Genomic DNA, 15778 nt, shown 5'->3' with positions numbered 1-15778 from the left:
TGGGAGAGTTTGAAAAATAGAAGAAAAAGGAGAAGGTTAGGCGCGATGTATAGAATTGTTAAAAAGGACGAAGCGTGGGAAGATTTATGGAAAGGGATAGAAAAACCTAACTTTAAGGGAAAAAACGACCATAGCCTCAAAATAAAAATAAGGACTCAAAAAACAAATAAGAAAAAATACTCTTTTTTAAATAGAACCATAATTGATTGGAACCAGCTGCCTGGAGGTTTGTTTGAGCCCTTTCCATCCAATTTTAGAAGTTTTAAGTATAAATGTAAAGCAGCCACTGGGTAATAAACTTCATTGTAGTTGTGAAAATATTGTTTGTATGTGATGTGGAAGTTTGTTTGTATGTGATGTGGAAGTGTCATTATGTAAAAAATATTTTATCTCTTCTGTTTTTATATGTTCGTATGTAATTTTCGTTGTAGAGTTATCTTTGACCTAACCTGACCGTTGCCACCAGGAAATTTGCCTAATTGCAACGTAATTGTGTAAATAAATAAAAATAAAATAAATAAATAAATATTGTGGATGGAAACATTCTCCGGACATAATCAATTCGCCAAAGTTATCCCAAAATATCAGAAGCACCGGTAATAAAAAAAATTATTGTTGAATAATACAGACAATAGATCAAATAAAATTATTAATACAATAATAGTTTAATAATCATCATAAATAATAATAATGAATAATAATAACTTGATAAATAGCCCATAAAAACCCTTCTGTCTCAACTCTTATGATTTATTCATATTTCAAATGAAAGAGGGAACGTAATCCTCCTCAAAATTTAAGTATGTTCTCTCTTTCAATTAAAACTTGAATGTATAATAACTCCACAAGGTAAAGCTTATACCTTTCAGGCTTATTCTTACGATTTAGCATTTTTTGGGAACCAAAACAGAATTTCAAAGAAATGGCCCGGAGAGACCGCGAGTGCTTTGAATACTGCTGGTATAAGCAAAACTTAACATTTCTTTAAAACTGTGTTACTTTTATTCGTAGAATGCAAATATTCTGGTTATACCAGTGGAGAAGTTTTTGAAAATCATAGCTATGCAAGGATCCTGGGTAGGAACAAAAGTAAGGAAAGAATTTAAGGACAAAAATCGATCTTTCTAGCTATTTTCGTTTCCAAGACGTTTTCTTATACACATAAATAATGCAAACAATCGTTGAAACTCAAACTATATTTTGTTTTTGTCTTAACTTTTGTTCGTTTTACTTCTTCTTTACTTCATGCACGAGTGAATTCCAATTTCAACATATTCTTTTTCATACACATGACTCCATAGTTAGATTGATTCGACAGTGTAAAACAATAATATTTGAAATAAGTAATATTTACCCAAGAGATGTGGTAATGATTGTTACTCACCGTGTCGAAATATTTAATCGGGATTATCTATTTTTCTTGAGAAGACGGATTGGATGTATTTGCATTCTCTCGTTTTCCAATTACAGTGTAACATTCACTCTGCCAAACCCAACCACTTACCATTTAAATCCAAACGTTCTTTCATCTTGAGAAAAGGTGGATGTGGAATATTGAAATATCACCTTGAATATCGAAATATAGAGTTTTTGTCGCAAAAATTTTATTTACTTTAACGGGATTTCGGAGAATTTGAAGAAATTGAATTCCACTCCGACAGGCAGTTAAATATCGCAGTATAGTAGCTACGAGCTCGTAGTAATAATAATAATAGTCAATAAAAATTAAGTCATTTAGCGAAATTAAGTATTTTCGGTTGGAAGAACGATTTGGAAATGTATGAAACAAAGTGGACGTTGGCGCTGATGCATGGGGCAGGATCGTATCGATCTTATGCGGGAATGGAAGGGCGTTACTTGTGTGGGTTATCCCCCATGTTGTAAAACCGTGACGAGGCTGGTTTTGTAATGCTACATGGATAATTGATTTCGATGTTTTAACAGACGAAAGTCACTTTTTGCACATAGTAAATCCAGAACACACGAAATATCCCCCTCCTTCCAGACTTTGCATAGCGCTAAGATTTCATGCCAATAATTCTTCATCTATTTCAGACATAAATTGAATGAATGATGCTGATTTCATTTGGAAATTTTTGTGTACTTTGAAATTGCTTTTGGAAAATAATCACTTTTTCGGTCCACCCTAAAGAAAACACACTTTCGATATACGCATATAATATATCTGTCCAAAAATCGGTTTTCAACAAACATTATTATGCCAGAATATTTGTAAATATGAAAAAGATAGCCAGTTATTAGATATAATGGGAGGCGTTCAGGATCCAATGATATTTGCGTTCTTAAAGAAATCTTTAATTTAATAATTGATGAGGTGTAATTATGACCAAGTACCAATGGGATAATATGTTGCATGTATGTGGTTGACAATAATTTCTTAACATGCTAATTCTGCTGAGTGAAAATTGAAGCATATAATTTAAAATTTTTTCAATTCTCCTTGAATGGAAATTTCAAAACCATGGGACACAAGGATCACATTGCAAATATAATTATCAGAATCAAGTGTGACTTTGTGAAAGTTCTTTAAAATTAATGTTGTAATTTTCCACAATTAGTGCAACGAGCCGTGCCCCTAACAAATAAAATTGTGAAACATTACCAAATTCATATGCATCATTGATTAGAATGCAAGGTTGGTAGCAGGCCCAACGTTGATTTAACTCAGTTTCACTCGATGAAAATATTTATGCGTGCTACTTTTTCAATCAGTTTCTAATATCAAAAAAATTAATATTCATTCGGAATGTCACATAGCGCCGAAGCAACTTTGTAGTGTTTTTTATTTCAAATTGTGGACTCCACTGAGTACAGCTGCACCAGTTTTCACTGCCACTGTCCTGGTGGCAGGCAGATGATAGCAATCATTACTGTGAATTGGGAATTCCAGAGAGTTAAGAGGCAATCAAATATTGAATAATATGATGGGGTAGAGAATGGTAGGTTAGCGGGATAGAGGGAGGAAAGGATTCGGCATTTTGCATGCAGGAAGTAGGTATTATCTGGAGCTGAACACAGTTTTTTCTTGCAATGCAGTCCTGTCTAATATATTTCTCGTGTATTCCCTTAGATAATATGATAAAGTATGGACATTTATCACAGGTTTGTATAGTATAAACTTCCTTTAGCTTATTATTGAGGAATTGTACATTTATGGTGGTCTACAGTGGAAGGAATAGCGAGCAATTGGTGTCATCGCGTTTTTTAGGCATGTTTTTTAAACTCCCTCCTCGTTCGTTCATTGCAGATTGGCTTGTCCAACGTGAACATCCACGGTTCGCACGAGATCCTCATGTCATCCGGGAACCACGCCCTCGACTCTCCACCCCCACCGGCCCCCCCAGAGAACGGCCCGCCGGCCCTCACGGCCGAGGGTCTGTCCTGGAGACGGCTGCACATGAGCCGCGCCAAACTAAAGGCGACGGCGACCACTTCGGAGCTGCTGTCCGGATTCGCGATGGTCGCCATGGTGGAGCTGCAGATCAACGAGCCGACAAACGTCCCCGAGTGGCTCTTCGTCCTCTTCGCCATGTGCACCACGGTCCTCGTCTCCGTGCACATCTTCGCCCTCATGATCTCCACGTACATCCTCCCCAACGTGGACGCCGTCTCGAAGATGCAGCAGTGCAACCAAGGGGATCAGTCCTCGTACTCACAATACAGGCACGTGGTGGATATAGTGTATTCGTGTTATTTTTTGCAACTTACCCATGCATACTTAGGCCAATTTAATTTAATAACTCAATTAAATTAATGACTACGACATCTAAATTAACAGTAATTGCTAATGGATGCATTATTAAATCGAATACTACATATCTGAAGGAATCTCCCCAAACATTGAGTTTACATTTACTTGGTATTTGTTTCTGTAAATTAACCTCAATTGCATCCGGGGATAGGACTTCAATGATTCTTTTCGTCCCATTTTTCCGAAGGTGTCTAAGTTTGTCCCGAAATGTATATTTTGAAAACGCCGTTGTAGATGAGAAAATAATCGTTAGACTATTGTTAATGCTAGACCCGTGTCGATAATAATGCAAATCTGGCGATTCTATAAATTCTTTGGGAGCTACAGTAATACAACTACTAATTTCTGTATTCGGCGTCCTGTATTTCCGAGACGCATTATGAACAAAAAATCTTTTTGCAAATGCATTATCAATCCGGGAATCAATTAGACTGCTTGTCCGAGCGATATTATCCAAGAAAATGTGTATAAGATATTTGATGAGAAGACAACACGAAATAGAAGACTTTCGAGATAATCCAATGCAGTAATTTTCTGAGGGTTATAGGCCATTACCACCGCTTAAGTCTATGATTTTCTCGTGATAACGTTTTCCCTGTATTTTGGGTGAATTTAGCAAATAATTGTCCTATTAGTATAATTAAAAATCAATATTCTTTGAGACTTTGCACACGCATTATGATTCCTGTATGGATTAACCCTTTAAAAAAGGACGGAGCGGAGCGAGTGGTCGCAAGTACAAAGTCACCGCGAATTTTCGGTGATACTGTTGTGCAGAAGGTAGATAGTATCGCTGGAACCATATTCGTCGGCTCGATGGATCGGGTCGCCTCCATGAGATCCCCTCGCGTTGGAACGAACGGGAAATTTTCTAATGGTCGGCTGACCCCTTGAATCCTTTTCGTCCACAGGAATTCGTCGTACTCGTCGTGCGCGGGGAGTTTCTCGTCCGGCAGCGGTCCTGTGCCGGCCGTCCTCGAGTCCCCGCACGAGAGGATGAGGACTTTCATCGAGCTCGCGTGGGCCTTTAGCACCGTCCTCGGCCTCTTCCTCTTCCTCGTCGAGCTGGCCATCCTGTGTTGGGTCAAGTTCTGGGATCACTCGTTCACCGCCGCGTGGGCCGCCACCGTCATCGTCATCCCGGTGCTGGTGCTGTTCCTCGCGTTCGCCGCGCACTTCTATCACTCCCTGGTCGCCATCAAGTGCGACACCTCGGCCTCAGACATGCGGGATCTGGAGAGGATGAAGGCCGATTTGGACGCTGCCGCACGGGACGCAAGTGCCGCTAGCAACGTCTGAATGTAGCGGTCCGGGAACGAGACGATGCCCCACCTGGGGCCAATGTGCTCGTCCCGGGGTACCCTGAGTTCAAGTGCTTTTGAATTGGTGGTACGAGGCGGGATCATTCCGGGAAAGTTTGTCCTTCGACCCTTGTACTGGTGGCTGCGGCTTACAACATTCGGGAACGGTCCAAAGCCAGATAGGGAAGTCAAGATGTATGCGGGGCTCGTCAAGATGTATGCGGGGCTGATGTTACAGTGTTCGGGTATTACGATATTATTCAAAACGCTGTCTCGGAAAGATTCGACAAGTAGTGTCTTGCCCACTTGCTCTAATGAAAATTTCGCCAGAGACTTTTGCATACTGTTCTCAGTTTGGCGAAATCTACTTAGTAATTGCAATGTGGTGGGGAACCTGCAAATGCCTCTCGAGGCATTTAATACATCATCAAAACCCGATGAAAGTTGGTTTAGTGAGTGGCACATCGGAATTCAGGATGGAAAGTCTCTTTTAGGAAGTCAACTCACACGCTAATAGTTGGACTCTAATATTTGTGGATTAGAGAGGTGACGTCTCAGTGCCGCTCTTACTTCCTCACACATTGTTGAAAATGAATATTAATTGAAGATATAATGTTAAACCTCATAGACTTGGAGGAGTGTTGCGAGGGGTTTGTTGATACGATTAGACTTGAAGCAATGTTCTGCGTGATAGGGTATGGTGATTACTCATCGCTCTGTACTGAAAGTGCTTTACCTGAGAGTGTAAATCAGAAATGAGATTGGTTATTTGGAATTCAACCATGACCAGGACATTCAATGCACTTCCCTCTTCCGTTTACATTGATTGTGTTACGTATGTTTCATATTCCTTCTGAGGAATGCTCATCTGACTCTCTGGGAGTTGTGAAGGCTCTCTAGGCCTTCGTCAGTGAACAGAGGTATATTGCTATCAGACTGTATATGTCAATACCGTATCGATTTTTGCTGCACACCATCATATGTTTTATCCTATTTATCATAGAGGCGTAGTGGCGTAGTGTGAATGAAAACTAATTGAAAAATCCCACCTCCACCCGCCTAGGATGGGGGTCGTGAATGTTTCTTTGCGTTGTTCATTGGGTGTGGATTCCGTTCTCCGTGCCAACGTTCGTCTGTCAAAGAGGGTCGTCGAGGTTATCAACGCGGAAACATTATCTGGGATCGTCCCTTGAAATGTATGAATTAATCATTTTCAAGATATTTGATTCCTCTTATGAACAAAGGGTATTTATTTAGTCCACGCATAAAAGAATTTTATTGCACATTAGTGCACCATCTCAATATTGGATTCAGACAGTAACGTATTCTCGAATGAAGAAGGGGTCGGGAAAGACGTGTCCAATTCCAATGGTAGCATGAGAAACGTGCCAAGGTCATGCATGATGTGTCATCAAGAAAATTCTTTTATCCTTATTTTTGTAATGAATAATCAAATGTAGATAACCGCAGCTAGAAGCTAGTCGAGCGTAGCGCAACCGTCAATATTTATGAATTTATATTTGTATAAGTCACCATATGACCTTCACTTTTTCATCGTTTTGATATATGAAAACACAGGCGATACCACCATTTCTAATATTATGATTTATATTTGAAAACATTCCGAAGAATGATGGAACAATCGAAGTTATGTGGAATCACTCCAACGTGATATTTAACTTAAAGTATTACGATAGTGAACATAAATGAAAATAATGCCTATTCAATTGATCAGGACGAGAGATTTTCAGGTCTTCCGAACAGGCATTTGGTTGAAAGAATTAAAGCCGACATTATAGTAACCCAAGGGAGGAAAATATTTTCATCAGCTTGAATCTGCGTCTTCGACTGTTTCTTCCTATAAGGCACTCCACGGTGACCTCCGAGTGAGGAGATGTCACGGGTAAAAGTTTTTATTCCCTATTGTAAACGCCTCAAATTTTACGCCATAGTGAGCAAATCCAACTCTTGTATCAGAATTGACTGAGAGAGATTTTCCCGCTAATATCGTCTGGTTATTAAAATACCATAGACATTAGATAGTTTGTTCGGGAACCAAGTGTGCGACTCCATCCCACGGTGTTTCGCTCAAACATGGCATTCTTACCACATCACTCCTCGCTCATTAAATGCCGCAAGCAGTGCTCTGAATAGGAAAACACGCGGAAGAAATAGATTGGGTTTTCCACAAATACATTTCTGTGAGTTTACGAGTGATTGATGCAATTCGCAACCTTCTACCGTTGTAATGATACAGGAATGAACGACTTGCCCTTCTTCACGAGATCCAACGAGGCATTTCCAATGGTTTCGACTTTGAACCCTCGAGAAACCCATGACCATGTTCCTATTCCCAAATTTTTGCTGCGCAGAGAAGTGATCAATATTGCTGGACATGTTACTAATTATCCTATGAATGGGAGCGCTTTCTTTACGCGGTTATTGGAAATGGAGAATGATTAGAAATTTATTATTTTGTACAACATTGAAATTGTATCGCCTCGCACTTTACAATTAGGTGGATAATTAAATGAAGACCAATGATATCTCCCGACCTGATTTACTGTTGAGCTAAAAATGGGGGAAATTCACATGATATTAATTAAGTAACCGCTCCACTTAATTTATATACATCCTCCCCTTGTTTCGATTAGAGCGGTTGGTTGTGTTTACCTCTTGAAAAAAGTAACCACTCATTTCACATGATTCATTAGATATAATCATAGATTAAATATACAAAAATGGCCTTTAATTCAAGTATGCAATGTCGATGTGCTCGTTGCTTACTCATTAGGACGCGCGCGTATAGTATACTACAAGAAATAAGTATTTCAATTATTTTTGCCGCAAATATGAAATTCGCCGAGAATAAAAACTACTTTTTCATCACACATTTTGAATATTGATTATCAAAACTGTTTGGATGGATCACCAGCTTAGGTAACCACTTAATTTTTATTCACATACGACAGAAAGCAGAAGATGCGACCGTATTTTTTTCCATTACCGAAACTATCAATAATCCGGCGGTGAGCAACTTATTCAAGCACTGGTGTTTTTTTTTGCTTTTTTACGCTTTCGCCCATTCTATGCTCTCCACAGAATCACTGTTCTCGGTGTTAAACGCATGTTCGGCGGATGTGTGACGCATTCCCATTCGCTAGGGTGCTTTTGACCGAACCGGAAGCAGAAGCCTTGGAGGTTTGTCGTCGGTGATCGGAGGATGAACCAGTTGGTAATTACCTCCCCTGAGATGGAAATATTCAAACCGAATGGTCTTCTGAGTCTTGGACTGGAGCAAATGTGGGCCAGGAGCAACATGACCACTTTAACATCAGGGGAATGTATTTTCCCCCAAGTCTTTCAGTATTAAAACATGCCAAAATCCTGCGCGTTTTATGCTTGGGAATGAATATTTATTAGGATGGCAAGCATGGACAGTTTATATTTTACTTTTAAATTTCCCATTTTTAACACACTTCGCTCGGAGCGTCGTTGAAGTAATTTAAGATATTATTATTTGCAAGGAAATGATTTGTGTGGATTTCTGGAAAAAACATGATCGGGGAATGTTTTTTTAAACCTTGAATAAATTTTGTTCTCCATCTGTTGTTCTTTCATTTTCACCTTATCCCATCCTAATCGACGGACAAGGTGCACTGAGAGACTGGTAACACTGAGAAATGCACCCTTGGAACCTTGGACGAATTTACGACTATCGTTTCACCTTAGACGGAGCTGACCTTGGAAATTTAATGCTGGTAGGATTAGAGACGATGGAGGGAGTATTAAAGTACCATTAAAAGCCGACGAATTTCCGCTCGGATCAGTGAATTTTTCGTGAAAAATATTGCCTACGTTGGCTGGAAAATCCAATTTACTATGCACTGGTTCATCTGTTCGCTGGATATGACACAAATGATTAATGCGAACTCGAGAGAAAGAAGATACGAGCTCAAATTCCGGATACTACCATAAAATGGATGACGAATCCTATGTCCGTATTGACTGCCGCATTTGTAAATGTTCGGGGGCGGGATCTAGTTCCAATTGGTAAAACCTTCTCCAGTGTGTTCCAAGGATCGTCTAAAAATTACATCTATGCGATAGATTAAACTGTAAAATAATTTAAGTAGAGTAGGCAATAAAGACACTCGCAAAACACAATCTACGGAAGTTGAGGTTTATATGGTTTGTGGTCGCGTGGGTTTGCCAGACAATTGCAATGTTTACCGGTATGACAAACGGGCACTTTGCACAGCGATTTGGCGAAGAGCGCCTCCCGCCAGACCGGAGGGAGGCGTTTTCCTGGTCGGACCACGCCGAAACATTCACCGAAGGATTAATGTGTGTCACTCGGAGGATTTGTAATGCAAATACGAGAGTGTGCAAATGGTGACACAATGATTCGCGCGCATCCAATATTTAGGGATCAACCTCACTGTGCACTTAACACGAAGAAAATGTACGCTGCGTGTGTGTGAGAGTGCATTCGAACGCGTATGCACCTGCATGTGTGTATTTGAAGAAACTTTCCGTCTTCAATATTAGCGTTGAAAGAGACAGCGAAGCAAGAATAAGAAAAACGTGTAATTTGCTATCTATATATATTCTAATAGTCACGACTGGCATCGACTGTATTACCCTCAAACAGCAACTAGAAAGAATATTTAGTTTTATTATGAAATGTGCCTAAAAGGACAATTAGACAGGGGTTTAATTTCCTAGAAGTTAAAATAGGAATACAAATATTTTATATCTCATAGCGGTTGATTCCAAAGTCTGTTTCACTTAGTGCATATTAAAATTTTCAGTATGACCAAAGTACTTGGTCTTTTACATTATTAAAGTTACTATTAAACTCGTAGTATGTGCACAGCTCCAATAGATTGTCTTACATCCAATCTTAATTCATTGGATTGGCAACCATCCTAGGTTTTATAATAATATAATGAACTCAACTACGGGTACTAGGGGTGGAGCTCATGGTTATCTTTACTGAACCTAAGCTATTACTTAAAAAATAAAGTAATATAAATAGCATGAATTACCTTCTACTTTATGTAGGTGAGAACTGCCGTCGGCTTTTACGATGACGTTATTTGATTCATTAAATCCAGAGATACTATGACTGCAAAAGAGCTAACTGGGAAGTAAATTTCAATATACACTCTGTGAACCCGTTATCTCTTGCTCGAACGAGTAAAATGACTTGTTAGCAAGAAGGTTGATCATTAAGACAATAGTCCAACATTGACATTATTGCCTAAGATCTTCTTCTCCCGGCCCTAAACGATCTTTCAATTGTACCAGTCATCGTTAAAGGAGAAGCACGGTGTCTTTCCTGCTTTGCAATTGATGGAAAAATTACCTTAAGGTGAATAGTTTGTGTATTTGTTTTTTTTCACTTTGTCAAAAGTTATAAAAGAATATTAAATTAATTGCTCTGTATTTCACATCATGAACCAATTTGAAATTAAGCTTTTTTAATAAATGCCGAAAGTACAACGCATTTCATTTTTATAAAACGTAAGAAAAACGAACTTTGGTCCTCGTTTATTTTCGGAAAATTTAATTTTCAGTGATGAAATTCGCAAAGTAACACGACCATTGTAGATGCTCTTCAATGTTCTAAGACGAAGAAGATTCATAGTTGTTGCATTGTAATGCACATTTACTAGACGACTCTGTTAAAAGTTACTACCGCGGCATCTATCGCAGTTTCTTGAAAGATTCATAAGTTTTCTCTCTCGTTCCTTCTGACAGGGAACCCCTGACGGTACAGAGAAATACTAACCAAAGGTTTTTAGAATAAGCTTAGGTTTTTCAATTTCTTAAATGCTATTCTCGCATTTGTTTTCACTGCCATTAGATTTAAAGCCATTTTAAATAACAAGAACATAGTGAATATATTGTTGCTGTTATTTTTATTTATCAATTATTGATCAAAGTTAGCAGTCTGACAAAAATTACCCTAAAACTCTGTTGTGGCGATTTTGAGTGGAATTCCAACATATTCGCTAAAAAGAAAGATATGAAATCTTCAAAAAATAAAGTTACTGTTGAAAATAGTTTTATTTCAAAATATTTTTTTTCAGCCTTGATTCTAAAAAAATAATTGCATTAGTGGAAAACTCCATATCTTTATTTTAGCACATTTTACTGAAGAGGAAGTCAATGATTGAATTCATATCTAAATAAATGTAATTCAACATTACTTTAGCCGTATAAAGGTAACTTTTATATGTTCTAAACCATTTTTTTCCTTAATCCTCGGTTATGGTTCTGTTTAGTTAACTATACTGCCCTCACACGACTTTGGTATTAAAATTTATCCCTAATATATTTCAAGCGATTTCCATTCTTAATTAGATGACATAATTATAAATTTTTACAAGTAATTTTTAGATATAATCCACGGGTTTAGGGTAGGTTTTTAATGAAACCTAGGACTACACACTACTATACTCATAATGCATAACTATTATGGCACAGGAAAATTTTCAAACTCCATATTACACATTAAATTAGCTTATATCCCTGCATATACTATATATCTCTAGCATAAAATAGCTAATATCCCTGCTTTATATCTCCTTTATTACCATCCAAAATGCCTGTTAATTCGCCCCCTCAACCTCGATGTCCCAACATTCTCCCCTCTAATACCCGTCTTCAGCATCCTATTGTCTATGCCTATCAGTACCTATTGTATCTACTTGCCCTGATTTCTTCGAATTTCTCGCAACAAGTGTTTATCTTCCTCTGACATGCCTAGAACTTAGTCTTTTGTTTCCCTTTACGTCCATTTTACGAGTCAGATGTGCATTTTCAGTCAGAAGTCTGTTTTTTTCATTTAGACACTTGAAGTAAAAATCAATTTGAAATATTTTTCGAATTGCGAAAAATATCCGGCGTGATATTGCGCAAATATTTTTGTAGGTTTGAAATGATAGCAATTTTCCCCTATGCAATTATTCATATCGACCTAGGTTTCGAAATCACTGCTTCATCAGCAGGGCTTTCACACTAGGGGGAAAAGGCTGTTTAGTATTGAAATATTTTACTATGGCTTGTATATACAATTACATTTCACAGCATTGCTTTTCACCACTAAACTATTGCATCGATGAATTGACAAATAATCGTATTACTTTATCAATTTTTTTGAAGCTAACATAATTATCTTTTTAAGAATAGAATGATAACAAAAAATGGTATATTTAAATAGAAATGTATTGAATGGCAACCGATAAGCCAATGAATAGGCTTTTAGACTAACTTCAGGAGTGATAACTGTTAAAAATGTATTAAACCACAATAATCTTTGACAAATAGGTAATAGCAGCATTTGGCTGAGAAGAAATTAAACCGTCAGCAATGGATAAACATTTTTTTACATTACTTGAGGAATCAAATCTCTGAGAAAATTATACTTGGAATATGAATTTTGATGATGTTGGTAACCTCGCCTGCTATATTTCCTGCTAGATCAGTTTGAGATGGAGAAGTCATAAAAGTCTCTAAACAACGGATAAGATTAGTAGGCAATAAAAATAGCAGAGTACAAAGACGTATGACCTTCTTCGATAGCAAGCTGCGACGAGATACGAGAAACGGAAAAATATTAAAGGACACTCGACAGGTAACAACAGGAAATATTGCGTTACCAATGCGCATTTCACAAATTATAGGTATCTCTATGGATTTCTTAATTCACTGAGCCCAATTCTGTTGAGAGTAAGTTAGAATAAATTTATATACGATGAATTTTCGCCTTTTTATGCAAATTTGAACTTTCCATTGAAAACATCACCATCTGATTCAGAGGATGGTGTTTTCATTCCTGTCAATTCTTCCATAGGATGACCCCCCCTCACCAGTGAGTGACCTGATAAGAATACGAGACGCAAAAAAACTCAGTAAATATTGGTTGACTCAAGTGGCATTCTCTCAAAATTCACAATATATATTAGATTTTTTCGTGGAAAAAGTAATGAGTGTTATGAGAATGAACACATTTAATTCTCCATTGCTGTCCAATTCAATCCCTGCTTTAAGTGGAGAGAGAGAGAGAGAGTCCCAGACCGGAAGGCACATATCGCCTTTCGTTTACAACCGACTTCCGTTTAATTATCCATTTGTTCTCACTTCCTTTTGGATATAAGTTTTGTTCTGAATTCTCTCACCTTACCCCACCTTCATCCCTCACCATAGTTACACAATGAAGTTTCCCTCACACTTCATAAGTTCGTAAACATGATATCAGTTACACCGAGACCTGCCATTTCTCGAATTTCTCACCGCTCTTACCTCATTTTTATATGATTCAACTTTCCTGAACTCAAAGTCACCACCTAATGCAACTGCGTTACATTGACTCCCAATCGTCATTGCTTCACAAATCATCAAAATAGCTCGCTCTCTTTTGCTATGGCGCTACTCGCTACACAATTTCTCCCCACATCTACCAACATTTGATAATTCCGATATTTAAACATACACCGTCCAAACCACCTTCAATTACTCTCTTTATCGAACTGTTGTATTATGAGATAAGATGGACGAATTTTCACTTTTTTAATGTGTACTTTACATTTCTTTTTGTTCCTGATGCATCTTACTCTAACTCCAGAATCATTCAATTTCCTATAAACCAACCACAGTTTAAACACGAAGGTCGGTTTAATAGGCGAGGGTGGAGCTCACCTACGGCGTGCAAAATCCGCAAATCAGGGTGGGGGCTATGCAGGGTATCAAGAATTCTGCCGATATTTTCCTGAGAAATACCTGCCACCCGAAAATCACACCGCTTGGGTGATACTGAGGGTCTCCAGAGGCATCCCCGGCAATCGGATCCGGGCACTCCGGCCATTAGTCCAGCGCTCTACCCTTTTGCCCTCTAATGTCAGTAGAAGGCTAATAAGTTATCAGGGCAAAGAATCCTTCTAGGCAAATATTGTTTTAAAATGGATATTAAAATTGTGATATTCAAATGGTATAAAACGCTTTTCGAATTCACAAATTCTGGTCTGGTCTTATATGCGTACCAAAAGTATTTTGAAACGAAATGTAGAAATTCAAAAAATAGAATCAACAAGTTTACACATTTCAATTAGCGGATCGCACAATGTTTTGCATGCTAAGTGAATTCGATTAGCCAGGAGGGTGCACTCAGGATGGTTAACCGTCCGGTCCATAACCAAACGTTCACCATTCGTTCTATAACCGGGTAGCCGGGTACCCACCTATTGCGCGTCACTTATTTCTCCATGCACTTCACACGACTAAGCGGTTAGGCTACTAGGCAGGCACAGACACTTTTGGGGGAGGTCCCCCCCTCTCCCTCCTCTTCACAGAGGTAGTGAAAAGTAAACAATCATAACGTCCAAAATTAATTAAAAGTTAAAGTGAGAAAAATATGCAAAATTATGAATATTATAAATAAATGATCGTATAGAACGATGGAAAATTCATCAACTTTTCGACGGTAAGTTTTAGATGCTAAATGTTCAATATTTCAAAAAATAGTAAATAATATACTGAAAACATTTTCCAATGAAAGAACCCGTTCTCAGAGAAGAAGGCATTTCGATGAAATATTCGAAGCAGATGAATGTAATGATGACCATGTGACGGATAGTGACGACGATGAATATTTTCCAGAGAGTGAGGTGGCAGCTTCGGATGGTGATGATGCTGGTAATTTACATTTCTATTTTCTATTGTGTACGACAATAATTATGATATATTATGTATTACATTTTACATAATGTGTATATTTTTAGGAGAAGTTGATGAGAATGCACTCGACGAAGATGATGAAGATGAAGAAAGTGAAATAGAACTGACATTTAGTGGGTCAGGAATTACAGAAAAAGATGGTACTCAGTGGGCTGAGGCACCAACAAGTAACCATCAAGTTGCAAGGTATAATGTTGTGCGACAGAGATGTGGACCCAATAGGAACACCAAACACCATGCTGTCAATTCTTGACACATTCAAATTATTTTTCAATCCGCAAATGGCTGATATCATTATACGTCAAACGAATAAAAAACAAGCTCAGCATATGAAGCAGACAATGAAAAAAATCCAGGGAAAAAACCACTCGTGTGGAAAGATTTTGAGCTTCAGGAATTTTATGCATTCATGGCTATTCTAATAACCTCTGGCGCCAATAACTCAAATACTGACAATGCAAGGGAAATGTGGAAGTCGTACTCATATCCAGCGCATCGTACCGCGATGGGGATCAATCGCTTCTGGAACATCGTTCGTCTTATTCGATTTGATGATGCCAATACTCGTGCTCAGCGCATGGAGAGGGATAAAGCTGCTCCAATAAGAGACCTTTGGACAATGTTCAATAGTAATTTGGCAAAATATTATAAGCCAACAGAGCACCCGACAATCGACGAGCAACTTTTTGCATACCGGGGTCGAACTAAATTCACGCAATATATTCCATCAAAGCCAGCCAAGTATGGAATCAAAGTATGGTGGATATGTAATGGTGAAAATTCGTATCCGCTCGCTGGACAGCTTTACACTGGAAAATCGAGTGCTGGGCGTGAGAAAAACGTTGGTGAGAGAGTTGTCAAAGACTTGGTGGCACCGTACAAAGGATCCGGTAGAAATATTACAATAGATAATTACTTCACTACTCTGCCATTGGCAAAATGTTTACTATCCTGGGATTAA

General features: G+C 38.3%; 2 protein-coding genes across 2 annotated transcripts; both read left to right on the top strand.

The window, feature by feature from the left end:
* Nucleotides 1-3373: 3373 nt before the first annotated feature.
* Nucleotides 3374-5252, top strand: LOC139694128 (calcium release-activated calcium channel protein 1-like; the record flags this gene model as incomplete). The annotated part of the gene is made up of 2 exons (XM_071592559.1): nt 3374-3663; nt 4729-5252. Coding segments are annotated over 2 exons (633 nt in total), but the record flags the coding sequence as incomplete, so codon positions are not given.
* Nucleotides 5253-15322: 10070 nt separating this feature from the next.
* Nucleotides 15323-15778, top strand: LOC139694127 (piggyBac transposable element-derived protein 4-like). The gene has a single exon (XM_071592558.1). It carries the CDS (start codon nt 15323-15325, stop codon nt 15776-15778), a length of 456 nt encoding a protein of 151 aa, XP_071448659.1.

Source organism: Hetaerina americana, unplaced genomic scaffold (genome assembly GCF_022747635.1).
Source record: "Hetaerina americana unplaced genomic scaffold, ioHetAmer1.1.p SCAF_5, whole genome shotgun sequence".
Taxonomy (NCBI): Eukaryota; Metazoa; Arthropoda; class Insecta; order Odonata; family Calopterygidae; genus Hetaerina; species Hetaerina americana.
This window is presented reverse-complemented; position numbering and strand designations above follow the sequence as displayed.